Source organism: Meriones unguiculatus, chromosome 11 (assembly GCF_030254825.1).
Source record: "Meriones unguiculatus strain TT.TT164.6M chromosome 11, Bangor_MerUng_6.1, whole genome shotgun sequence".
Taxonomy (NCBI): Eukaryota; Metazoa; Chordata; class Mammalia; order Rodentia; family Muridae; genus Meriones; species Meriones unguiculatus.
Window position 1 is genome coordinate 81,472,107 of NC_083359.1, and position 27,891 is coordinate 81,499,997.

General features: G+C 38.5%; 1 protein-coding gene across 9 annotated transcripts in view; it reads right to left on the minus strand.

The window, feature by feature from the left end:
* Positions 1 to 27,891, minus strand: part of Rabgap1l (RAB GTPase activating protein 1 like) — a 626,983-nt gene that overhangs the window by 31,985 nt on the left and 567,107 nt on the right. For 7 of the 9 annotated variants that reach the window (XM_060364541.1, XM_060364539.1, XM_060364540.1 and 4 more), the window contains one exon: positions 773 to 865. In XM_060364541.1, coding sequence (XP_060220524.1) covers positions 773 to 865 — 93 coding nt within the window. Of the gene's footprint in view, positions 1 to 301; positions 595 to 772; positions 866 to 27,891 lie in introns of those variants that run through there. The other 2 variants (XM_060364542.1, XM_060364546.1) reach the window with 1 other exon arrangement.

The window sequence follows — 27,891 nt, forward strand, 5'->3', positions numbered from 1 at the left end:
GGATACTGATGTAGGAAGAAGGGACTGTGACCTCTCAGGCTCAAGAATTAAAACAGTTGATGGAAGACAGTAACATTTCAGAAGGAAAAAATAAAGTACAAATCACTGTTTCCCAACATTGCATTGCTATGGCCAATGCTGTCAATTACCATGGAAAAGATTTACCTTTGTGATGAGACTATTTTTAAATACCTCAACTAATGACATAAACGAAGTAACTTTGTTTTGAAACTACATGCAAATGTCACTGTTACCTATGATTTGTTTGAGGAAATAAAATTTTGCAACAGACACATTACTGTGCTTGATAAATCTTTGTGGTTTTATTTTCCTTCTGAGTTTTTATTTGTAATGTCTGCTACAGAGAAGGACAAGTTTTCAAAATCCTTGAGTCAGTCTTGGAACAGTCACATCTAAAAGTCTCTGTGGAAGTGATCATGCACAGCTAAGACAGAACTTTTTGCCATTTTCTGTTTTATTTTCCTGATTTCTGAAAAGAAGGAAGCCACTTTCATTCTTTTCCCCTTTCTTTCAGCTTCTGATGAAGATTCCCAGTATAAATTCAACAGCTGGAGTTACCTATAAATATACAAACTGAAAGAAAAGAAACATGATGGTTGAATTCTTGGGAGTTGGTCGAAAATGAAGACACACGCATAGTCAGCTTGTCACTTCTGAATAGTTCAGAGTGGAGCAGAGGGAGCTGAGCTCAGCATGATGGCAGAATTAGGATAAGTCCTTTCTGCCCTGGTAAGTCCAAGTGTCCCCATACCTTGTATCTATCCATAGGGTCCTCCTGCTGCAGCTGATTCTCCCGCATCGCCTGATACTCTTTTTCATATTTCTTCAGCTTTTTAGTTGGTACCTGTAGTATTTGGAGAAAAACATGTTAGATAGGAACCTTGTCTTGTAAAAGAAACACTTTCAAAGTGTCTTCTAATTATGTTTCTTGTATTCTAAAGCAGCATTTCCAACTCAAGGCTAGGGGTAAGAAGCAGATTCTAGAACAGAGTCTACAGACTTCCTGTGATGGCCAGGGTACTACATGTTGCAGGCTTTGTAAACTGAGGCTACAATCATTCAACACTGCTGTGACAAAAGGCACCATGGTCAGTAGATAAGCAAATGTGTTTGACTCTGTTCCAATGTTACAAAAATAGTCAGTTTGTCCATGTTCTACCATACTGTGGCTGTTACAATATTTTGTGAATAAATTTAATAATATTATTTTTTTCTATTGTTATACATAATTTACTCTATCATATTGAAAAATGGAAAAAAAACTTTATAAAATAAAAAAACTGAGTAACCATATCATAAAACAAAACAATTGCAAAGTCTGACATTGAAACTTGAAGATGTGAGAGATTATGCTGAATAAAACAATCAAAATGAGACAAATCATTTATTCCCTGCTAAAATTAGGTAATCTTCAAAAGACAGCTATTAAACTGGGTGTGGTGGCACACTCAGGAGGCAGAGGCAGGTGGAACTCTGTGAGTCTGAGGAAGCTTGGTCTGGCAGATTCCAGGCCAGTCAAGGCTACAGAGTGAGAGCCTGTTACAGAACAAAACATAAAAGATGTTCATTTTTCTCTAAAGACCAAAATCTTTCAACATAGGCTATGGTTTACAGAATGTGTCAGTAAAGAAACCAGTGTTTGAATGACTACTGTTTATGAATTGTAATATTTCAGCAACTAGACAGTGTCTTCACCTATAAAATTACAAATAAGCTTCTAAATGGTAAAGGATGTTAGGAGGATTAAATGATGAAACAGATTATATATCTAAAATGCTGCTTGGTCTATAGAAATTTTTAATAAAAATTATTCACTCAAATTTAATGTATTAGACTCTATTCTGTTCCCTGTGATAACTCACGTCCATTTTCATCATTGTCTAATAAAAACTACATAATTTCTTTTTCCCTTTTTAGTGGTGCTGCATATCAAACCCAGGGCCGCACATGTGTTAGGAAGTGTTCCATCAACTCGTCCTACATTCAAGCCCTATAGAATTCTTTCAAGCATCAAAATTCCCTTCATTCTAGGTCCTAAAGAAAGAGACTTGAAGGCAAGTTTTATTTGGAGCAGTTTTAAAGACTATAAACATGCTATGTTGTTGTCTTCTTGAGGAATCAGTAAAGGCAAGGAAGTACATCTACACACTTTGCACACACCACACTTGCAAAAGGGCCAGTCTCATCCTAAGCCTCCACAAGTTGTTCCCTCTTGAGTTCACTATGCAGTGTTTAGAAAACAGAGCCAAAAAGAACAGAAATGACTCACATGAAAATAGGTATTTTTAAGATGAAGATAATGTCAGTTCTCTGCAATCTGGCCAGAGGGTTTGTTAGATAAACAGATACCAGGCATTGTCTTTTTGTTTGTTTGTTTTTTTAATTCTGATTACCCTGGTATTAACTATCAAGAGTACTGTGATGTACTGCAATGATTTGCTTTTGACCACAGCTGGGAATTTTTACAGACATGGCCCATACCCAATACACAGAGCAAATCATTCAATAACACATTATGAGGATTTTCACCTGGCTCATGGTGAAATACCTTCCAGTCAATCAAGAGTGCCTCTGAGATCTGACAGACTAGGATCTGAAGTAAAGAGAGGAAGACCTCCCCTATCAGCAGACTTGGGGAGGGCATGCATGGAGAAGGGGAAGGGAAGGTAAGATTAGGAGGGGAGGAGGGAGGAGTTTATGGGGGGATACAAAGTGAATAAAGTATAATTAATAAAAATTTTTAAAAAAAGAAGTGCCTCTGAAAGACTCTACCTAGCAGTGTAACAAAGCAGATGCTGAGACTCATAACCAAACCTTGGGCAGAGTGCAGGGAATCATATAAAAGAAGGGAGAGTTAGTATGACCTGGAGAGGACTGGAGCTCCACAAGGACCAAATATATCAGGGTACAGGGTTCTTCTATGAGACTGTTTCTCCAACCAAGGACCGTGCATGGATATAACCTAGAACCTCTGCTTGGAGGTAGCCCATGGTAGCTCAGTATCCAAGTGGGTACCCTAGTAAGGGGAACAGGGACTGTTTCTGACATGAACTCAATGGATGGCTCTTTGACACCCCCCTCCCCCGAGGGAGGAGCAGCCTTGCTAGGCCACAGAGGAGGACATTGCAGCCAGTTCTGAAGAGACCTGATAAGCTAGGGTCAGATGGAAGGGGAGGAGGACCTCCCCTATCAGTGGACTTAGAAAGGGTCAGGGAGGAGATGAGGGAGGGAGGGTGGGATTGGGAGGGAATGAGGGAGGGGGTTACAGCTGGGATACAAAGTAAATAAACTGTAACTAATATAAAAAAGTAAAAATTTAATTTAAAAAAATGAGGACATTCTCCAGGCTGTGACTGAACTGTGAAGCCACTGTTGAATCTTGTCATAAGAATCACTAATCCCTGATTACTCCATCTCCAGAGACTTTTCCTAGTACACTATAACCAACTAAACTGAACAGAAAGGAAAGTGGCACCTGCTAACTGAGTGACCTCACAGATCATTGATTAAACAAGAGAAAGACACAAGATCCTGCACTAGTAAAACATTTTTCTTGGTTTTGATGGTACTTCCCCCTGCTTTTTCAGTTTTTCATTGTGTGATATGTGATATGCTATGTGCTATCATTCATTCAGAAAATTGAAAATAGATTCTCAAGATCAGGTAGCAAATCACTGGTGCTGATACTGCCCTGTGCTAAGGAAAAGTGAACAACTGTCCAGGTTTGAAGTAGTTAACCCCGGATCAGGAGAGGGAGGAACTAAGGATACTGTGAAAGGGAGTAGAACCCAGCAGCATTCCCAGGGGATCTGAAGTCTCTCAGTGTTTCTGTAGTTGACTGCTATAGCACTGGGGACTAGGCTGAGCATAAAACCCACGTGAATGTATTTTATATATAGTTCTACAGTGGATCCATTAATCAATAAGTCATAGCAAGCTCATTCCTGGAAAAATCTTCAAACTATTAACCAAGACTTTTTGACATGTAAAATTCAAGCTTAGTTAAATTTCAATGTAAAAAAATATTAAAATTTCATATATATATATATGCATTCAACTTCCTCAAGTAAGTAAATCTTTCCCCATCTGGTTGAGACTCTAACATGTTTGGCTTTATTTTCTTCAAGGAAACAGAACAAGTTCCCAGAGCAATGTGTTGCTAGGAAACCTTCCAAGCTTATTTATCTTGTGCTGTGGGGTGATAGCAAACATACACCTGTAATTGGCACAATGCAAAAGGGGTAACGGACTGGGGGTTGGGAGGAGTCAGCCAGGCGGATGTGAGGCGCTTGGTATGTATGAGGTAATCGGGAAAATGTAATCTTCACATTTTGACATTACAGTTCAGGAATAAATACTAATTATATGTTATTGTGGGGAATGGAATAGGAAAATCTGCAATTTTACTGAAGAAAGGAATTAAAAAAAAAAACCTCTTCAGTATTTAGTTTTCATTAAAAGAATAAAAAGTCAACTAAATACTATTAAAATTGAAAGAATCAATTATCTCAGGCATAGGTGTTTATCTCCTTACATAAAATCAGCTTAATGAAGCTTTGCATTTGAAGACTGTGTTAAGAATCGGCTCGCACTCCTTTTTAGTGCTGAATGGTTTGTGGTGTGTGTTATCTCACCAGCTGAACACCCTCTACCTTTCCAGAACTTCCTATTTGGCTGAATTCAGGAAATGAGTACAACTGACAAGCACTCATTATTTTGAAATGTCACTCTAAAAATGGCTGGGGATACATACAGCTCTAAGGTAGAGGGCTTTGCCTATCAAGGCCTCAAATTTAATTTTCCAAGCTATATTTTAACCAAATGAGCAAACAGAAAAATGAAACTGGATTCCAGCCCTGGCAGGGCTATAGCTACTACCATGCAAATAGCCATCTAAGGGCTGACATGCTGGATGACAGCTTCACTCTGGGACAACAGCATCTTTAGACAGAACCAATGTTCTGAATCATTCATGTTAGAGACATGTCACAGAGTACTTGGGCCTGATATGGAGCCTCATGAAACAAATATCATTTATACAGAATTAGTTAAACAGAGCTAGGGGGACCTTTGGAGACTGCCTGCCTACTCATCAACCTTTTCTTTAGGGTGAAGAAGCTAAACAAATGTGACAAAGTTCTGGATGGAGCTGGCTGCAGCCAAATAATCCCTCTGGCCTCCTCTGGACTCCAATTTATGGATATTAGGCCATCTTGTAGGTGAAATGTTTTCCAGTATTACTGATGCTATGCCTCTTCTTTCTTTCTTCTTCTTTCTTTCCTTTTCTTTCTTTTACTTTTGCTACATTCCTACACATTTTATTTACTGCTTTTCCTCTTGATCAACTGAGAAAAATACAGACTTAGTATATTAAAAAACAAAAAAACAATCAACTTGGAAACAGAAGCTGAAGAAGAAAAATAGCCACTCAAAAACTGCCTGCATGCTAATCCTAACACCTGTGAATAATGTTGCTTTACAGTTCAGTGCAAAATGGATTTTCAAATGTGATTAAGCCTAAGGACTCCAAGATGGAAATATTTTGGATTATTGGGTAGGTCCCGTGAAATTACACAAATAATTAAAAGAGAAATTTTCCAACTTCACTGAAATGTGACTATTGCCAAAGGGCTAATCCATTGTCACTGCTGCTTCTGCAGCTGCTGCTTTGGGAAGCAGAATTCCCTCAGTAAAGGAATGTGAGCAGCCTTTTTTAAAATAATTTTTATTTTTTAATATTAATCACAGGTTATTTACTTTGTATCCCAACTGTAGCTCCTCTCCCTTTTTTCCTCCCAATCCCACCCTCCCTCCCTCATCTCCTCCCTGACCCTTTCTAAGTCCACTGATAGGGGAGGTCCTCCTCCCCTTCCATCTGACCCTAGCTTATCAGGTCTCTTCAGAACTGGCTGCAATGTCCTCCTCTGTGGCCTAGCAAGGCTGCTCCTCCCTCGGGGGAGGGGGGTGTCAAAGAGCCATCCATTGAGTTCATGTCAGAAACAGTCCCTGTTCCCCTTACTAGGGTACCCACTTGGATACTGAGCTACCATGGGCTACCTCCAAGCAGAGGTTCTAGGTTATATCCATGCACGGTCCTTGGTTGGAGAAACAGTCTCATAGAAGAACCCTGTACCCTGATATATTTGGTCCTTGTGGAGCTCCAGTCCTCTCCAGGTCATACTAACTCTCCCTTCTTTTATATGATTCCCTGCACTCTGCCCAAGGTTTGGTTATGAGTCTCAGCATCTGCTTTGTTACACTGCTAGGTAGAGTCTTTCAGAGGCCCTCTGTGGTAGGCTCCTGTCCTGTTACTTGTTTTCTCCTACTACCCCTGTCCATCCCATTTGTCTTTCTGAGTGAGGATTGATCATCTTACCCCAGGTCCTCTCTCTTGTTTATCTTCTTTAGGTATACAGATTTTAGTATGTTTATCCTATCTTATAGGTTTATCCTCACTTATATACTTATAAGTGAGTATATACCAGGTGTGTCTTTCTGCTCCTGGGATACCTCACTCAGGATGATCTTTCCTAGATCCTACCATTTGCCTACAAATTTCATGATTTCCTTGTTTTTAATTGCTGAGTAGTATTCCATTGTGTAGATGTTCCACAATTTCTGTATCCATTCCTCCATTGATGGACTTCTGGGTTGTTTCCAGGTTCTGGCTATTACGAATAAAGCTGCTTACAAACATGGTTGAGCAAATGTCCTTTTTGTGTACTTAAGCATCTTTTGGATATATGCCTAGGAGTGGTATAGCTGGATCTTGGGGTAGCAGTATTCCTAATTTCTAAGAAAGTGCCAGATTGATTTCCAAAGTGGTTCTATAAGTTTACATTCTCACCAGCAATGGAGGAGGGTTTCCCTTTCTCTACAACCTCTCCAGCATGTGTTATCACTTGAGTTTTTTATCTTAGTCATTCTGATGGGGGTAAGGTGAAATCTCAAGAATGTGAGCAGCCTTTACATGCTAGAAAAAGCAAGGAAATGGACCTCCATAAAGGAACACAGTCCTGACAGCACTTTCCTTTTGGCTCAGTAAGACCCTTGTTTTTTTCTAACTTCAAAATCTCTACAGTAATATACATGTCCTTATAACTGCTTAACTTATTGTGATTTATCATGGTATCAAGAGGGAACTCAAATGACACATTATAAATAATTGCTATTATTGTTTAGATAATAATTGCATTAAATGTTTATCTACAAACAGAAGTCAGTCAAAAGTCTTTATATGTTTGCTAAAAGCAAGAATGATGTATTTGTATGAAAATGCCAGAATTAAATCCATTACTATGCATGCTAACTTAAAAACTGATAAAAAGAAAAACCTCTCCTCCTCTTCATGTAACCAACTATAAGAATGTCATTATAAAATAAACTATAAATGGTTATACCTCATGTTACAAATGCCAGGATACAGAACTAGACAAAGTGGCAATTAAAGGCCACGTCGCTGCAGCTAAAGTGAAAACTCACGTGGTTCCTTTGGGCTTTCTCTCTCATGTCACTCATCACACTGGCTGAAGGTGCATCCAGGTCTTGCTAAACAACTGAGCAGTAGCCACAGGTATTTTCATTATGGTTTCATTGCATTTCATTTTTTAAATGCCTTCCATACCCTCTAAAACAGTGGTTCTTAACCTTCTTAGTGCTGTGGCCCTTTAATACAGTTCCTCATGTTGTAGTGACCACCAACCATAAAATTATTCTTGTTGCCATTTCATAAGTGTAATTTTGCTACTGTTATGAATCATAATGCAAATATCTGATATGCAGGAAATCTGATATGTGGTCTGCCTGTGGGGGTCACGACCCATATATTGAGAACCACTTCTCTATGACATGATGAGCAGCATTTTGAAGGACACTGCACTAAATCAAATGGGCCTTTTCATTTATTTCCCAGATGATAATGCCCAGTGAGTATCAATTTTAAAATCACCAAGGAACCTTTATGAACCCACTGCTGGTACTAATGCCCTTACCTGCCACTTACTCATGAAAGTAGGACATATTTTGCTATAATCAGGAAATTATAAAGAAAAGAGTATAATAAGTCTAAGGCAGAGGGGAGTCGTAGGGAGAGTGTTAAGCAGTGACCTCTAATAACAGGAGAGGAGAAAACAGTCATTAGCCAATTGTCTTACTTTCTCTCCACATCAAACATGCTAGCCTCAGTCAGAGATACCAGAGAGAAAGACTGCAAAAGAACACAGTTCGGGTGTTCCTTACAAGAAAAGTGCAGGCTGAGAAATGCTTTGGATTTTGACACTTGCAATATTTACAACTATGTTATGTAATCAAGAACCTTGGAGATGGGATCTTAGTGTAACCATTACATTCATTTACATTCCACATACACCTTATATACTAAATAGAAGGTGATTTTAACAGTTTTGCGTATATGTAGGGTTTTGTGTGAGCATGTGTGTGTGCATGAGAGTGTGTGCACTTGTGCATGTACTCACGAAAGCCAGAGGAGGTTGTTAGGTGTCTTGTTTTGTCACTTTCAGCCTTATTCCTTTGAGGTGGTGTCTTTGACTGAAGCTGGAGATAGGCTACTGGACAAAAGACCAGGATATCCTCCCGTCTCCACTCCTCAGGGTGCTAGGGCTAAAGGTGGCTGTGCAGCCATGGCCAGCTTCTAAGTGGGTACTAAGCTCTAACTCAGGGCCTCATGTTTTTATAGCTTGCACTCTTATGTACTTAACTCTGTCTGTATAAACCACATACTTGTGTTTTGACTGAGACCTCTTGTATGAAATCAGGTATGGAATTTTCTACTTCTAATAGTCAATACTCAAAATACATTAAATTTTGGAGCATTTCAGATTAGGAATGTTTAATAAGTATACTCATCTTCCCTCACTCTTCACATTCTCTCTCTTACTCTCATGTAAAGAATAAGCATGGGGCTTCAACCTGTATGGCTAACACTTACTTAAAAAAGAATAACAAAGACATAAAGGCCAGGTGTGGTGGCAAGCATCCCAGAACTGGGAGGAGGATCCTGGAGACTTGCCAAGACAGCTTGTCTAGCAAGTCAGTGAGCTCCAAGTTCAGTGAGAGATGCTATCTCAGAAAACAAAATGGAGGGCAACAGATGAGACATCTGAGGTCAACCTGTCATCTCCAGATGCACGTGCATGAGTATGGGTACTCACATTCACAGCACATGGGGGTACATAGAAAAAGGTATTTTTCATTTTTAGGTGTATCAGATAGTATGACTGTCTTAAATTGTTTTATATTAATTCCAAATCAACTTACTGTAATAGTCTTGACCTTACTAGAGAAATATATCAGTCTTTTTGCTTTATTATCAATTTCTAAATTCTTAGGAACATTTGAACTTTACATGAGTTACGGCTCTTAAGTAAATTATATTACAGTTTATTTACTGTGTATATGTGCATGCACGTGTATGCCACAGTATACATGTGGACAGAGGACAACATGTGGGAGCTGCTTTTTCCTTCCACTATGTGTGGGTCAATCCCAGGGATTAAACTCAAGTTGTTAGCCTTGGGGACAAGCAGCTTTATCCACCAAGTCATTCACCAGCCTTCTCCTAAGCAATGATGCTGGCTGCTTGCTCTGTTGTTTTTGATCAGCAGTAACTAGTGTTAAAAACATATAGAATTATTTTGGTCAAAATTTTTCCTAACAGCTTTAGAGTGATGACTTAAGCCTTTTATGACTCTGAAGTAAGTTATTCAGAATTTACAAATGGGAAAAATAGAGAGGCAGCATGCATTAGGTAAAAAGTCAGAAACAGGCAGACAGTAGTTCTCACCAGCCTCTTTAATTTTCCCTTCTACCTGCAATGTGAGACAGGGCTGCTTGGGAGGCTGAAGGACCACACATCAACAGATGATCAAACGGTACAAGGCAGATCAAGAGAAACTTTGCGGTGTGAGAGGCATCGAGGGAGGAGCACCTCAGTGAGAAGATTCTCACTGTGCTTGGTTTGGGTATGCTTCCTTCTTCAGGGAGTATATAACCATTTCTCCTGTGCTCAAAAGCAAAACTGAGGGGGTGCAGAGGTACTTCAGAGACTAAGAGCACTTGCTACTCTTGCAAAGAATCTGTGTCCAGTTCCCAGAATCCACATAGTAGCTTACAACCATCCATAACTCCAATTCCAGGGGATCTGATGCCTTCTCCTGGTCTCCACAGGGACTAGGCAACACATGTGATGCACATACACACATATATGAAAAGTACACACATACATAAAATAAAGATAAGTAAACCTTTTTAAAGTAACATTAGGCTAATCATTTTTTAAAAGCTATTTATGGGATAGCTTGAAATATTTACTTCTTTATTTCATAATTGAAAGATATTTTTAAAAAGCATATCAAATCAGACTTGGTGGCACAGGCCTGAATTACACGTTCAAGACATGTCTGGGCTGAAGATAGTTAAAGCCTGACTAAACAACTTAGTGAGACCCTGTCTCAAAACAAAACAAAAACAAAAAATGACCAAAAAAAAAAAAAATCTCAATAGCAGAGTGCTTGCCTAGCCTGAACGAAGGCCTAAATTCAAGCCACAGTAACACTAAAAAATTAAAATATCTGACATGAATTCAGTGGCTGGCTCTTTGATCACCTCCCCCTGAGGAGGGGGCAGCCTTACCAGGCCACAGAGTAAGACAATGCAGCCAATCCTGATGAGACTTGATAGGCTAGGGTCAGTGGAAAGGGGAGGAGGACCTCCCCTATCAGGGGACTTGGAGAGGAGCTATGAGGAGATGAGGGAAGGTAGGTGAGTTTGGGAGAGGACAAAGGAGGGGGCTATAGCTGGGATACAAAGTGAATAAACTGTAATTAATAAAAAGTAAATAAATTATTAAAAATGAAATTGTTAACATAGGTAAAAGATGGTGAGATGAATCTCTGCATAGTAAATTAAAAGGCTGATAGGGCCCTTTCTTAGTCACTGTTCTATTGCTGTGAAGACACCACAACAAAGATAACTCTTATCAAAGAGTTACTTTAACTCTGGCTTTTAGTTTCAGAGGTTCGTACATCATCATCATAGTGGGGACCATGGCAGCATACATGGTGCTTGAACAATAGCTGGGAGCAATATCCTGACCCACAGGAAGAGAAAGACAGAGACTCACTGGGCGTGATATGGGCTTTTGAAACCTCAAAGTTCACTCCATGGCCCATCCCCCCCCCATTGATACAATTCTTCCCCAAAATGTCACACCCCCTAATCCTTCTAATCCAGTGGTTCTCAGCCTTCCTCCTGCTGTCACCCTTTTATACAGCCCCTCATGCTGACCGCTAACCATAAAATTATTTCATTGCTACTGCATAACTTAATTTTGCTGTTATGAATACTGATATAAACATCTGATATGGCAGGATGTGATATGTGACGCCTGTGAAAGGGTCATTTGACCCCTGAATTGGTTATAACCCACAGTCTGAGAGCCACTGTTCTAACCCTTTCAAAGAGTTCCACTCCATAGGCATTCAAACATGGGCCTACAGGGGTCATTCTCATGTGAACCACCACAGACCTATGTTAATATTTTTCCAAGCTAATGTTCTTGGTGTTCTAAATCCAAATGCTAAAAATATTAATATAACAGTGCATAGCCACTATTCATTATCTGCTGCTCTGTATATACCAGATCATTCCTTAGGATCAATAAACCATTCCATTTCATATATTAATCACTGGATGAAGAGAACAGACATGAAATACATTTTGAGTAACCTGAGAAGATTTCTAAGATAGGGTCTCAACCACTTCTACAGGAATTTATCAATATGGATATTAAGTGGGTCAACAATTTGTAAATTAAAGGACCAGACAGGAAATGGAGAGGAGCCAAGAGATGTGTCCATGAAGACATCTTGTCCCACAGGTTTCACCTTGGCCCCTTCATATCAGAAAGCAACACAAACTACTTTGATTCTTTGAGCCCTTATCAATAAGAGAAAGGGAGTATTAGTCAATGATATTTTATCTATAAGATTAAGAAATAAAATTAACAAAACATCAGAACCTATAAAAGAGTGCTAGATAATTTTTAATACTTAAGGATCACAATAAAAAAGAATAGAGGAAAGGAATGTACTCATTTCTTAACTCAAACTCACAAGGCTGCAGCAATGAACTTGCTAAGTGTCTTCCTCTTCAATTCATAAGAACAAACAACCTATGGTGCAGAACTTGCTTCCATCTCTTCTAACGTGTCGGTTTTCCTAACTGCTTGTGCCTAAAAGTACATGCAGCTGTGACAGGTTCCAGAACTCATTAATGATTAATTGTATGTAAGCCATTTTAAGGTGTTTATTGCTATTTCCAGAATGTAGCATACTCATCAAAGTGTCCATGAGAGCTCCTGAAATATTGATTTTAACTTCTTTGCCCTGTTTAAATATAAGCTGTCTAGTCCTGAGGCTACAGCAGCTTTAAGAGATGTGCATTTTATAGGATCTGCTTACCTGTCCATTTCTAATCTTTTTTCTGTCATCTTAGATTTAGATTCTATGGAGTTCCTTGGCACTTCTATTATAAAACATTTTTTAATCAATAAATAATGTCTGGAAGGAAAGAGATTTCAGTATTACCTGTATGTTGAAAATGTCCAGCTTTAAAGTTTAGGGTTGTGCTGTTTGGTTATGTTTTATGTTACCTTGACAGAAGCTACAGTCATTTATAACAAGGGAACCTCAATTGAGAAAATGTCTCCATTAAAGTATAGGACAGGTGGGGCCATCCCTGGGCTGGTGGTCTGGGTTCTATAAAAAAGCAGGCTGAACAAGATATGAGAAAGCCAGGAAGCAGCACCCCTCTATGGCCTCTATGTCAGCTCCTGCCTCCATGTTTTTACTCTGCTTTAATTCCTGTCCTGACTTCCTTCAATAATGAACAGTGTTGTGGAAGTATAAGCCAAATAAACCTTTCCTCCCCAGCTTACTTTGGTCATGGTGGTTTCATCACAGCAGTAGTTACCCTAACTGAGACACTGGTCTAGAACTTCCACTGTACTCAACCCCATATCCAAAAGCTAAAAATCTATATCATCAATTGAGTGGTTCCCACTGAGAAATTTTAAACCTGTACTCACTCCCCACCCTTACCCTCAAGCATGCTATTCTTCCAGTATTTATCTTCTATCTGGAAGCTCATGTCAGGCCCCAGATGTGACCCTTGACTGCCTCCTTCACTAAGTACTCAAATGTGTGATCACTTATGCTTACATCTTCCTCTAAGCCTTATCGGCAAGGCCTTGGTTCAACACCTTGTTCCTCTTGTTAGGACTATTGTATAATCCCCAAGCTAGTCTTGGTATCATGGTGCTCAACTAGAAATATTTTTACTGTAATTTGTTTCAGAAGCAAGTAAGTCATTGTGTTTTCTAAAACTTTGTAATTGCTTCCCACTGCACTTATGAAAGACACCTGTCAAAGGTCTGGTGCTTCATTGACATCTGGTCTGTATTTTTTCCATGCCATATTTTGTAAAAACCAGAAGAGTATCATGACCATTTGTCCTGTGCAGATTTTAACCCCATATTTAAAACATATCTATTACTAATGCCTATTTTATTATAGTAAAGGAGCATAATTTATTATGAAATGAATACATACACTGAAAGTATGGTGTAAAATTAATTTTTCAACTGACAAGGATATGTAGTCAAAGAGTTTAGAGAAAAAAATTCTGATCTAGTCACACTGGATAGTTTATTATTTAAAAATCATCTGCATGTGTGTGTGTGTGTGTACACGTGTATCTATATACAATTAACTGAGCTACTCAACTCAAGGATGGATATACAGTTATTTTAACTTTTGACCAGAAAATAGTGAACCTTAGTTCCTTGCCAACATATGGCATAAAAAAAAAATTAATACTTTCACACTGATGTTTCTGGGCAAGCTAGAAAAAAAGGTCAAATCATCTCTGGAGAAGGTAGGCCAGGAATTTAATTCTGAGAGAAACTTGCTTAAAATTCCATGAAGTCTTAAGAAAAGGCAAGCGGAAACAAATGTTTTCTTTATGTTACAGGCTTCCAGGAAAAAAAACAAAACAAAACAAAACAACGCATTGAGAGCATAAATGACCCAAGATATTTATAGCTTAAAGCAAATCACCTTAAGATACTGGGATCCATCAGCTCTGAGATGTAAGAGCTTTTGAAGCCTGCTTGTTCCTTGAGAATGCACTTCTTTGTGTAATATTTCCTACACTTATTTCTTTCTGTTCCCACTGCATACTGTACTGATTTATATGAATAATGTTGGGCTCTTTTCTTCACTCCCAGGAGGCAATAAATGCTGTAGAATTTTTATTGTTTTTTTAAATCTCTTTCTTGGATTCTTTGCACTTACAAGAGAGGAAGAAGCCATTAAGCCTGTTTTTAAATTAAGCAATAAAAATTCTGTGACTATATTGGTTATCCTCAATCTGGAGCTAAATTATTAAAATTCTAATTCTTTTTCACTTTGCAAAAATTAAGAAGCAGTAATATCTTAAGTTGGTACACTATACTGAATTTTGATTTCTGTTTTAGGAGAAGTACTCAACATTTTTTATAACCTCTCAAGTAAAATTCCATCTTTAAAGGACTTCTAGGTTAGAAATTTCAGTAGTGTTTGGAGGGTAAATGAATAACTATCAAGTTCTAGAAATTAAGATTGCAAGATGGTTTAGGTTGCATTAAATTTGAATATGTGTTGGATGACACTGGCTTGATTCCAGGGAGTAGATTAATCAGATATGGTTCCAAAACTTGGCTAGAGGAAGCCAGTTGAGCTTGGCATCACGAGTGAACTAATAAAGTGTATCTGAAAAAATGAGTGAGCAGGGAGCCACGGGAAACTGTTTTCTACCTGTAGCCAACCCTACAAGCACTGTAACAGCACTGTAAATAAATACCAGATGCTAGGAGACCTGAAGTAACACTTTTATGTCAGCTGTTACTAGCAATTAGATCAAGGAGAATCTTTTGTTTAAAATATCTACAAGTAGTCCAGAAGCTATAGACATTTATACTATGAGAAATATAACTGAGGCTAATGCATAAAACAATATATACAATTTTATTATAGCAGGCTGACAAAGATAAACAGCTAGAAAGAAAAATGAGCAACTTCACTAGCTCCATCTTCCTTTAAAGGAAAGAAGTAGAGCTGAAGAAGTTATTGCTATATAGATTGGGCTGGCCTTGAACTTGCATCAATTCATCTGTCTCTATCTTTCAATTGAAAAAAATATAAACATACACACAGAGAGAACATATGTGGTTTTTAACATGGAAAGAAAAAGCTAACCCAATATCTTTGTTTTTTTAAAGATCAGCCATACTAGTTTTGGGGGGTAAACACCAGTAATCCTAGAAACTTTGAGGCTGAGGCAGGAGGATCACTGAGACGTCTAGGTCAGCATGGACTTCATAACAAGTATCAGGTCAGACACTGTTTTAAAAACAAATAAACAACAACAACAAAAAGCACACACTCAAATCATCTATCCATTCACTCATTACACCAGCATTCATTATCTATGAAGGCCTAGTCATCACAATAATTGTACTATTAAAATACACACTGTATTTATCTACAAAGTTAGCATAGTGCTCTGAGGGAGGAGTGACATTGGAGGTATAGTGCATACTTCTATTTTTGACTGCTTCTCTGAGGAATGAAAATGAAACTGAACTCGGAGTAAGACAGACAATGACAAGTGGGCAGGAAGAGTGTTCCAGGTATAGGAAAAATGAACACAGATGGGAGGGGCCACACTGTTAACAACACGGCATAGAATGAAAATCTAGGCCCTTCATGAAAGAGCTAAAGATTCAAGATGTCAGGACAGAACAGTGAACCAAGTTGAAGACCCATGTAGTTATACAAGTCACATCCATGGAATGACACTTGTGAGGAGCTGCAGGTCAGTTTGGATAAGAGAAAAGAGATGAATTGTTAGCCAAAGCCACATACATCTAAGATACACACAGAGAGTGAAGTTCCTAGAATACAAATCACAGAGCACCTGCTACTATCTACCTCCCATTTTCAAAACAGTTACTAAGACCTACTGTGTCAGCCAGGCTTACACAATCAGGCTGCCTCAGCTGAGTGAGACAAAGGCAGCCTCTGCTTTTAAAGAGCTTACAGGTAATTCTTTAATTTAGGGTTCGGTCTGCTGAGTTCTACAAAGAAAGTATAAGCACCACTTGTGGTGGAGTCAAGACATAAAGATTATTCACTTGGAGTGGAGGAAAATGCAAAGTAAACATGCAGGAGAACTGCAAACACACTGAAATTAGCACTGTTCTGCCTTGAGGACAGTGATTCTACCACATCCTTACAGGACCAGCAAGCATAGCCAGTTCTCCTGTGTGCCAGGCACTGGCTGCTGTATGCCTTGTATGAGTTAATTCTTTGAGCTTGCCAGTAATGATGGAGACACTATTATTATCCTGACTGTACAAACGAAGAAACAGGCACAGAGAGACTGTGACTTACCCATGGTTATATAGTTCCTTTAAATCTAGGCAGTCTGGGTCAAAATTCTGGCCCTGAACTGCTATATCATTTTAGTATCATTATATGTTTGACTTTGTTTTGTTCGTTTAAAATCTATATGCTGGGGCTAAAGAGATGGTTCAGTGGTTACAAGGGCTTACTGCTCTTTCAGAGGACCCAGATTTGGTTCCTAGCACCCATATGTTGGCCTACAGCCATCAGTAACCCCAGTTCCTTTTGGCCTCCCCTGGCACTTGTACACATGTGGAGAACATAAACTCACAAAGGCACACACGGGCAAATAATAGATAGATGACAGATTTACATCTTAAATAAATAAAATCTAAATGCTATAATTCAAACACTTCTAGTTTTCTTCCTAGTCTTCTGTCACTTAACCTTTTCACATACTTGGTTATTGAATCATATATATTACCTAAAGTTAAGTAGAAGTTATACCACAACAAAGAAATAGTGCATGAACTGGAGACATATCCCAGTGTTTAGAAGTGCCTGTTCTTGTTGCAAAGCTTGAGTTTGATTCTCAGCACCAATTTGGGGCAACTCACAATGACATATAACTCCAGTTTCCAACATCCTCTTTCAGCTTCCACAGGGACGCACATATCCACTCACATACAGGCACAAAACACATACAAATAAATAATCAAATAAATATTTTTAACAAAGGGAAAAACAGCAGTCCTTAAACTTCATCCATTTTCATCTTCTAGAGCAGTGGTTCTCAACCTTCTAAATGCTGTGATTCTTTAATACAGTTCCTCATGTTCTGGTGACCGACAACCATAAAATTATTTTCATTGCTACCTCACAACTGTAATTTTGCTACCGCTATGAATAGCAATGTAAATATCTGGTATACAAGATATCTGATGTGTGAGGCCCACAGGTTGAGAACCACTGATCTAGAGGCTGACTTAGTTGCTGTGGAACAACCTTATAAATAGACTGAGGCCTGAATTTCTAAAAGATGGCATGCAATACACTGCTACTGATGGCAGTCTCGAGGTGTGTCTTCTGCAGTGGCCGACTAGGGGTCATGCACTTATAGACTTTCTGTTGCTGGTAAGAACTGTGAGCACTGAATTTTAATGGAATTCTGGGAACCCACATATTGGCTCCCAAGATCTCCTTGATCTAGTGTTGTACCTGTTCCTTACAGGCTTGGGAAGAATATGTAATGTTCATCAAGTCAACAGATGGTTTGAAACAATTCTTTGAACAAAAAACTTGGATGTCATAACAGAAATACTAAATGCCCCATGCTATCATGGGCTAGAGGATAGCATGCTTTTACAAATTCATGGAAAAATTCAGGACAGAGCAAAGGAGACAAGATGTGAAGACTGTTATACAGGGAAGGTTTTGTTATTCATCATATAAGTCTCAGGATGTCAGCAGGGTAGTATAGGCACCTACAGTCACCAAGTACTAGACACAGATCCACCATAGATCTGTTCCACACTCTCTTGTTGCCAGGCAGAAGGCATTTCCTGATAAACAGTAGTTGCTAATAGACACAGACATTGTAGAGTGCCTGGCTAGTCAGAATCTTAACATAAAATTGATGCAGGGCCAGAAAACTCTATATGGTATTTTGTAATCAATCCAATCCAAAAATATTTCTGATATCCTCTGTGCTTGTCAGAAAACTGGTTCAGATTCAAGTACAAGTGGGTTAAATTCATAACAGTTATTCCTGATGGGGCCTTCTCAGCACCAACTCTAAATTCATACTAGCATGCTACCCCCATTTGTGTAAGCGTGCATCAAGCAACAATTAATCACGTCAAGGAATAGGTGTGTTTCCCCCCTATTATTCAAACAAAGCAGAAGAAAATTTTCTGAAGGTAAGGGAGGAAACAAAGAAAGTAAAGGCCTGCCAGCTATGCTGAGCTACGGTTTCCTGTGTGGAAGTCTAGACAGCCTGAAGTAAGGCACAAACTGGGACCCAAGTACAGCCAGTGTAGGTTGATGTCACTTGATTAAAGTGTGAATGAATATACTCTGGGAGTTGGTGTTTCACTGACCACATTTTCTGAAATAAGAAATTGGTACACAGTCTTAACAGATGTTTGCATTCATTCTGGATATGAGAAGCAATTTATAAGATGAGGGGACCTAAAATTACTAGCTATCATTATGTTGTTTTGGTAGCATATAGGAGTGATTAGGCAGAATAACTGATACTAGAAATCTCATTTGTTTACACATGCTAAGTAACCATATTATCTTTTAGCCACACCTAATCCCCATCCCACCTATCCCTCCATCCCTACAACTCTCTTAAATAATAATCTTGGGGATGGGGAAACAGCTAAGTGATTAAGAACACTTGCTGCTCTTATAGAAGACATATGTTTTGTTACCAGCACCCACATGGTCATTCACATTTGAAATTACAATTCCAGAGTATGTAATGCCCTTTTTTTCACCTCAAAAGGCATCAAGCATGCACACGGTACATAGGCATACATATAAGCAAAGTAGTCACACACATAAAATAAATCTTTTTAAAACTGTTTAAGTAATTGTGAGCCAGGCCTGGTAACAAATGCCCGAAATTGCAACACTTGGGAAGTGGAAGCAGGAAGGTCAGGTGTTCAAGCTTTTCCTCAGCTACACTGCAAGTTCAAAGTTCAAGGCTAGTTTGGCCTACATGAGACCTTATCTCAAAAAAACAAAAACAAAAACAAACAAACAAAGTATGTGATGGTTAATCACCATTTCACCTTCACTGGAGTTGGAACCTCCCACGAGACATACCACCTAGTCATGTCTGGGGAGCATTCCCAGACAGGTTTAACTAAGAGAAAAAACCCATGCTGAATGTAGGCTGTACAATTAACTAGATTGAAATCCTAGACTAGGGCTGGAGAGATGGCTCAGAGGTTAAGAGTACTGCCTGCTCTTCCAGAGGTCCTGAGTTCAATTTCCAGCAACCACATGGTGGCTCACAACCATCTATAATAAGATCCAGTGTCTTCTTCTGGTGTGCAAGTGTATGTGCAGATAGAACATTGTATACATAATAAATAAATAAAATATATATTTAAAAAAAAAGAAAGAAATCCCAGACTGAAGAAAAAGAAGAAAAAGGAGGTGGGCAGCTGAATATCAATATTCATCTTTGTCTGCTTCCAGGCTATACACGGAATATGGCAAGGGGCCTCACATACCTGCTGCTATGTCTTCCCCTTCTAACTGTGAGCCTAAGCAAATCCTTCCAGCTTTACGTTGTTTTTGTTAGGTACTTGGTCACAGCAACAATAAAAGGAAGTAAGGAGAAGAAATACGTAATTATTGTTAGGAAGTTACTGAGGTTTTAAAATGGAACAGTACGGTTTAGGATGTAGTTCTGTAGAAAAAATGCCTAGCATGCAGAATACCTTAGAGTCTTTTGATCCCTAGAACTAAGAAAAAAAATAAGTTAATACAAAGTGGGAAAATAAAAGAACCAAAGCATGTTTTAAAGAATGTTAATTTGGGGCTGGAGAAATGGCTCAGAGATTAAGAGCACTGGCTCTTCTTCCAAAGGTTATGAGTTCAATTCCTAGCAACCACATAGTGGCTCATAACCATCTATCATCAGATCTGGTGTCCTCTTCTGTCTTGCAGTGTACATACAGGCAGAATACTGTATAAATAATAATGAAAATAATAATAGAAACAAATTGTATTCCAAAACAAATTTTTAAAAAGGAATGTTAATTTGAAGGCTATAAGTATGGTTGTCAATCATGAGGACTAAAGTTCTGGTTCAGTACCCATGTAACAAGTCTAGCATCCTGTAAATACCTATAACTCCACTCCAAGAGGTCCAACTCCCTCTTCTCGCCTCTGTGTGTACATGTGTGTATATTCACATATGTATACACATACATATACATGAAATAATTTTTTAAAATAATGTTAATCTGAAAAGGGTGTAAGTTGGGGGTCAGTCTAGTGTCATGGCCATCAGGGAAACTATCCATGTGAGGTGAAGAATGAAACTGCAGTCAGCACCATGTCAGCAGGTGCAGAGTCTGACCTTACAGCTTATTTTTATTACACATTTAAGCACAGTAAAACTTTGGGAAAAATCTCCTCATGACAGTTTATCATTGGTTACATCAAAACTCTCTTGCAAAGTACACCTTTAGAGCAAAGCACTTGTGACCTTTACAATAAAAATGAGTTCTGGTGGCTGATAAACAGTGCTCAGGGTAAGGGCCTAGGGAGGAAGGACTTAGTATAAATAAGTATAAAGATAGTTTCTACTGATGGGGGATGCAGAGTACATGGGACCCCTTTTACTGAGAGAAAAAGCTCGGGATAAGGGTCTACACAGTGCTCAGAATTTTGGGGGATTCAGGTGAAGGCTGGTGCCACAGAATAGCAGAAAGATCAGCACCCACTCTAGCCTTCCAGGTAAAAAGGCACTGTTTCCTTCCTGTTTAGCAATTCTGGGTCCTCCAACGATTTCTCTAAGCTGTGCCTCTTAAAGGTGTGCATGTTAAACTAGAAGAATAAAGAAAAGAAAAGGCAGCAACTGAAAGAATATATAAAAAGTTATAAAACTAAGTCAGGAACAAAGACATCTGTGAAAAAGGTGACTGGGGACATGGAAAGGGAGGAGCCAGTAAAAAGGGAAACTACTCCACCTCCCTTAACTTCTCTAACATGAATCCAAAGCACTCATTCAATAAGCACTTCCAGCCATGGAAGTTTCTATACCAACTGGGATCACGTAAAGCCTAGGGCGGAGTTATTCAGGTAAGTATATTCTAAATGTCTGGTGGTTCAAGTGAAATCTGTTAATTAGAGCACTAGAGTAGATACAGATGAAGGCTGTGCACAGACACAGTTCCCTGAGTCTGAACTGTGTGATGACACAGGGCTGGTAAATGGAGAGACACTGAAACCTGCTTAAGAGAGGATATTTTTGTTACCTAGATGAGAAAATTGTAATAACCAATTAAAATGGCAGTTTTCCCTGATATGTTTGACAGAGCCAATAATTACTTCTACTCTGTGGAATAATTTCTAAAATAATACATAAGAATGAGACTACTGAGATTTTATATGCTGTGTTGTGGGAATATTCCATGAGAATTCATTTCTTTAATCGTGGAGGAAGTAAAGCTAAGAATGAAGTGAAAACTGTGTATAATGAACTCCACACATGGAGAATATATGCCTAACAACAATAAGATCTTCTATTTCCCCAACCCCAAATATCTCATTTTGGGAAATAAGGCACTATCAAAGTAACTCTAAAAATCGACTGGAAATAGTATTGAATAATTGTATGTGTAGACAAGACAAAATAAAAACATATTTGAAATCATGTTTTCCTCTATACCCAAATAAAAGAGAGGTCTAAGATCAACCAGTTCTGAGTGCTACTTTGAGGTATGACGGTGTGGTATAGACACGAACAACTGTTCTTCAATGTCCGGGGTACAGTGATATTTAACATTCCTATTTCTATGGAGACAAGAAGATGGCAGGAAACAAGAAATATAGAGAAATATATATTTCAGCCCTCATTTCCATGGGAACAAGAAAGGAAAGAGCTACCCAGCAGCTGGAGGTAAAAGCTCATTCAGAATGCAGCTGTTTGCATGTCAGCTGAGAGCCACAAATTACAGTTTCTATCTACTGTTACAATTCTTAATCATGTTTTCCCTAATAAAATCCTGACAAATAATTTATCAGAAGAGACTGACTTTATAACTACAACAAGCTAAGACTTTGTGAGGCCTAGTTTGCTGGTTTCTTTCTTTCACAGTTCAGCTATCACATATGACTTTCAAGGGAAGGCCTACAATAAGAAACAGTGAAACCACAGACACTCATTAAGTTGTTCTGATACCCAAGCAGAGGATGTGTGGAAAATATAGAAGAACTCAAACTGAGTGTGGATGGTGAACAGGGAAGAGATTGGGCAGCAGGGTCTTACTTAACATTTAAGTGTTATTTAATTACATTTTATTACTCTGTGGAAATTGTGAGATACACCGAGTTAGAACACGGAGCCCATTGAGTCTGGGAGATGATCACACTTGAGCTTTTGTACTGAATTCTATAAGCACACAGCATTGCTATCCAGGCTTCTTGGACAGTGAGGTATACCTGTATTTCCTTAGCTGCTATCATTGGAAAGTACAAGGCAGATATCACTAATGATGATCCACTTCCTCTAGAGGGCTTTAGAATATGTATGTAAAATGATTTCTGGCTGAAATCTGCACAACAAAGGTTAAACATCTTTTGATAACCTGAAATAAATGCCACCATTTAAAATATAATGGGAAGCTGAAAAGAAAAATCATAATTATTTTATTTTACATTTCTACAGTTCAATTTTCTCTCTAAGGTATTTTTTAACTCTTTTGGGAGAGGCTGTTGTCACAAGTGGTCCCTGTAACAGTCCTTCCTCACTGAAGCTCTGGTAAATAAAAAGCCTTTTCACTTTCTAATACAATTAAAGAATGGCATCAAGTGCACTAACTGAAGGAGGAAGTATTCAATATTCAGTTGGGGTCCAAATGGGCTTCCTACACATACCACAACCTTCTACTGTGAAATTTCCAAGACAAAGTAAGAAAAAAATCCATACAGAAGCCCTCAAACTGTTGCTGTCAGTGAAGTATAACTGCTATTTCAAGGAGTATATATTTAAGACCAACACTTAGAATCAGGTACTGGTAATATCTACACTTATGAATAAGACTGAACTTACAATTATCACTGATTGTGTGTGTGCATATATAAAACACAAATATTCACATACATATGTGTATATATGTATATACATACATACATATGCATATATATATTTAAGTATATTGTTGCTGTTTTAAAATTAATCTTATATAAGAAATATGGCATCTCTCCTTCTCCATCACTTATTACCTTGATATATACAATGGTTGTTCTGTGATGATTTGGGGAAATATCACTTATAATATAAAATAATTTATATATAATTATATATGTTTCTATATATTATAATTATTTATATATAATTTAAGCTATAAAAGTAGGTTCATGCTCAAAAAAAAAGTACAAGTAACTTCTTGGACCTAAGGACAAGTGTATAAATAAAAGATATAAGTAACTGATAAATTCTGGTATTTCTGAACTCTCAGCAAAAATTTCATTTCTCTTTCCAAGACCAAACTGTTACTGGCTAACAATTAAGTCAGATTTTAGAAGCATTTTGTTGTCTCTATAAAGTATATGGAATTTAGGTTCATTAACATAATTGGACTTTGCCAAGTTAAAGAATGCTTAAATTTTAATCTTTTTTCATTAAAAACCATAATCTCCTTAGACTCCATCAGTTTTACTTCCAGAACTATTGGTCAGTTTAATTTTGAGATATTTTCCACTAAGAAACAAAGTTAAATTTAAATCTAAAGACTCAAAAGGCACTTGAGTGGGCTCATCAAGATTTATTCTTTATCTAGACTCAAGTTTTTTTATTAATTAATTTTTTAATTAATTACAATTTATTCACTTTGTATTCCAGCTGTAGCCCTCTCCCCCATCCCCTCCCAATCCCATACTCCATCACTCTTCTCCTCCCAGGCCCCTCCCTAAGTCCACTGATAGGAGAGGTCCTCCTCCCCTTCCATCTGATCCTAGCCTATCAGGTCTCTTCAGGACTGGCTGCATTGTCTTCCTCTGTGGCCTGGTAAGACTGCTCCCTACTGGTGGTTGTGGTGGTGGTGAGGCAGCCACTGAGTTCATGTCAGAGACAGCCCCTGTTCCTCTTACTAAGTACCCACTTGGACACTAAGCTACCATAGGCTACATCTGTGTAGGAGTTTTAAGTTATCTCCATGCATGGTCCTTGGTTGGAGTATCCGTCTCAGAAAAGACCCTTTGTCCAGGTTTTTTGGTTCTGTTGCTCTCCTTGTGGAGCTCCTGTCCCCTCCAGTTCTTTCATTTTCCTCTTCTTTCATAAGATTCCCTGTACTCTGCCCGAAGTTTGGCTATGCAGACTCAAGATGTTTATACAATTAGAAATGTCATGATTCTTAGAGGAATCTAACGAAACACTGAAATCTCAAATGATAAATTCATTAATTTAAAAATGTATTCTGGGCTGGAGAGATGGCTCAGAGGTTAAAGGTACTTGGCTGCTCTTCCAAAGGTCCTGAGTTCAATTCCTAGCAACCACATGGTGGCTCACAACCATCTATAATGCAATTTGGTGCCTTCCTCTGCTGTGCAGGCATACATGTAGGCAGAACACATATACTGTATACATAATGAATAAATCTAAAAAAAATGTATTCTAAAACTTTCAGAATTCTATATTTTCCATTTTCTTTTTTAAAAAATTTATTTATTTATTGTGTACACAGCATTCTGCCTGCATGTGTGCCTGCATGCCAGAAGAGGGCATTAGATCACATTATAGATGGTTCTGAGCCACCAGGTGGTTGCTGGGAATTGAATCCAGGACCTCTGGAAGAACAGTCAGTGCTCTTAACCTCTGAGCCATCTCTCCAGCCCCCATTTTTCCCTTTTCAATGCTAACAATTTTCTGAGGCATGGTTTAGAGATTATTTACAACTGAAAATACATCAGGACGAGAAAAAGTTAAGCCAAAATCCACATTGAACAATTCATTTTTTATCCTTGATTTCATAAATATGTGTATGTATGCGCTTGTGTGTTATTTCTAACTGGAAAGCCAAAGACTAGATCTAGATATTCTCAAAACAACTTAATCATATAACACTGAAACCGAGATTCCAAAAAATATTTACAAAATTACAAAAAGAAACTGTAATAAGGAACTTTAATGAAAACTCCAGAAATAATTATCTTTGTGATTGTGTGGTACATACATGTTCATATATTACATGCATGTGTGTAGACACTAGCAGTGCTTGCTACATGTGTTTCTCAGTCATTCTCTTCTGTATTTTTTGAGGCAAGATCACTAGCTGAGCCCTGAGCTACCTGCGTCAGCTACAGTGAAAAGCCAGAATGCTGTGAGATCCCTGTAGCTCTGCCTCCCCAGCACTAGAATTACAGCTACAGTGAGCTGTGCCTGGGTTTGTTTGTTTGTTTGTTTTTAAACTTGGATGTTGGGAATCAGACTGAGGTTTCACACTCTTGTTCCAAGTTCTTTACCAACTGAGCCATCTTTACTGACCATCAGCTATCCTTGGAAAAAAGAAATCAATCAGCTTTGGTTCATGGAAACCATTTCTTTCATTTGAGTGCTAGGCCACACTTATCCTTCTTTGCTGACAAAGAAGCTAAAGGACAAAGGATACACCTGACCCAGGACTCTAAACAAAGTACATGCTCCCTAGCTAATTTAGATGTGGTAAATATATGATATTGAATTTGATTCCATTAAGAACATAATTTTTTTTCCTTATGTTTTCATGCCATTTAAGAAAAAGAAGTAACAAGCCAGGGGAAGTGGTATATGGCTGCCATCCTAGGACTTGGGAGGCTGAGATAGAAAGCTAGAGAGCTAGAGGCCAGAATGATCTACACAGTAAATTTGAGGCCAGCCTAGGCCAAATAGTGAGATCCTATTTTAGAACACCTGAATTAATTAAACTCTGCTTCCATGGGTGTGCGTAAAAAATATGGATGACCAAAAAGTATAAAATACCTAAATTAGTTAAATAATTAAATTCTCTGTTTTCATGGGTTTAGTTAAAAAAATATATATAGATGAGTGAACAATATACTCAGTGTAGAATCACCTGGATGAAGGGGCCTGGGTTCATGATATGAAAAGGAGAACATGCAGACAGATGGTCCAGTGTGCCGTGCTGTAACACAGTGAGGAGGACAAGAGCTTTTATACAGAATGGCAGTCTGGCAGGGGTGTGCAGGAGCCCAGGCAGAATGCAAAAAAGCATTCATGGGAGTGAGCAATCTGGCACGAAGACTTATAGCAGGGTGGGGAAGACAGTCCCTCAATTCAGGGTGACAGCAGGGGTGGCAATTTGGCACAATCAGGGAGACTTAGCAAATAAGTTACAGAACCAGACTTAGCACCATCAGGCGATTATAACAGACACTGGGATGAAGTCAATGGTACTGAGTTGTAAGTGGAAGTGATATTGCAAAGTCAGTTTTCAGGCATCAGATTAGAAAAGAACAGGGGCAAATATGTGTATATGTGAGTGAGTATATATGAGAGAAAAAGAATGTGTGTGTCTGCCTGTGTGAGTATGAATTATGTGTATGAGAGATAGTGTGTGTCTGAGTGTGTCTGAGCGTGTGAGTATGAATTATGTGTGCAAGAGGTAGTGTGTGTGAGAGATAGAGTGTGTCTTTGACATTTAACTGTCTGCTAAGCTGACCCAGAAACAACAGTATGGAGCCCAGAAGAAATAAAAATATCTATTGCATATATCTTGGTTTCCAACTCCTGATGTCTTATTACAAAGAGGCAGGGCTACTTGGAAAATACAAAAGGATCTTGAATTGCCTGTGGTTCTAAAAGCTACAGTCAAATAGTACAAGAGAGGCTGGAAGACGGTTTCATGGATAAGACCACTGCACACACAAGCACATGGATCTGAATTCGGTTCTCCAGCACTTATGGAAAAGCCAGGTGTGACCTGCAGGCCTGGGCTCCAGTGCTGTGGGATACAGAGATAGGAGGCCTGCTGGGGCTTGCTGGCCATCAGCCCAGCTCAAGGTTCAGTGAGAAACTGTCTGAAGGGAGTAAGGCAGAGTGCTCAGTGTCTTCTTCTGGCCTCCACACATGTACACACACCATAGAGACACACACCCCTAAAAAACCGTCAAGAAGCTGTTACTGAACGGTGATATCTAAGAGAGTTCACGGGTGCTGCAAGGAGCTCTTTAATAAATTATTTAAATTAATTAGTAAATATCACTCTATGAAGACTTACAAGGCCCCACTTCCTAGAGTGGGTTTGGTATAATCCTACATAGAGAAGGAGAATGTCAGAAGTTACCTTAAGATCCTCCCCACTTCAATGACTCTACACTTTACTGCCAGCTTACCTATAATCCAGAGCTCACTACTCTGTAGGGTTTTGAGCAAATGTAGCTCAAAATTTTAGTGGTCACAAAACAAAACAAAAACACATAACCAAATCAATTTAAGGAAAGCTGTTTTATAACTAAAGTCTTATTTTACTGGTAAGAAAGCTAGTCACAAAATCCATGCCTAGATCTAAAACAGGAGGTAGGCAACATCTTCAACCAAGAGACCAGCATATACACTCTTTCACACAATATTTCTGCCACACGATTGCAGGGGTAATAAAAAAAACAATACATGGGTATTAGTTAAGTAAAATATGAATGAAGCCTTCTTTTTGTTCCTTAT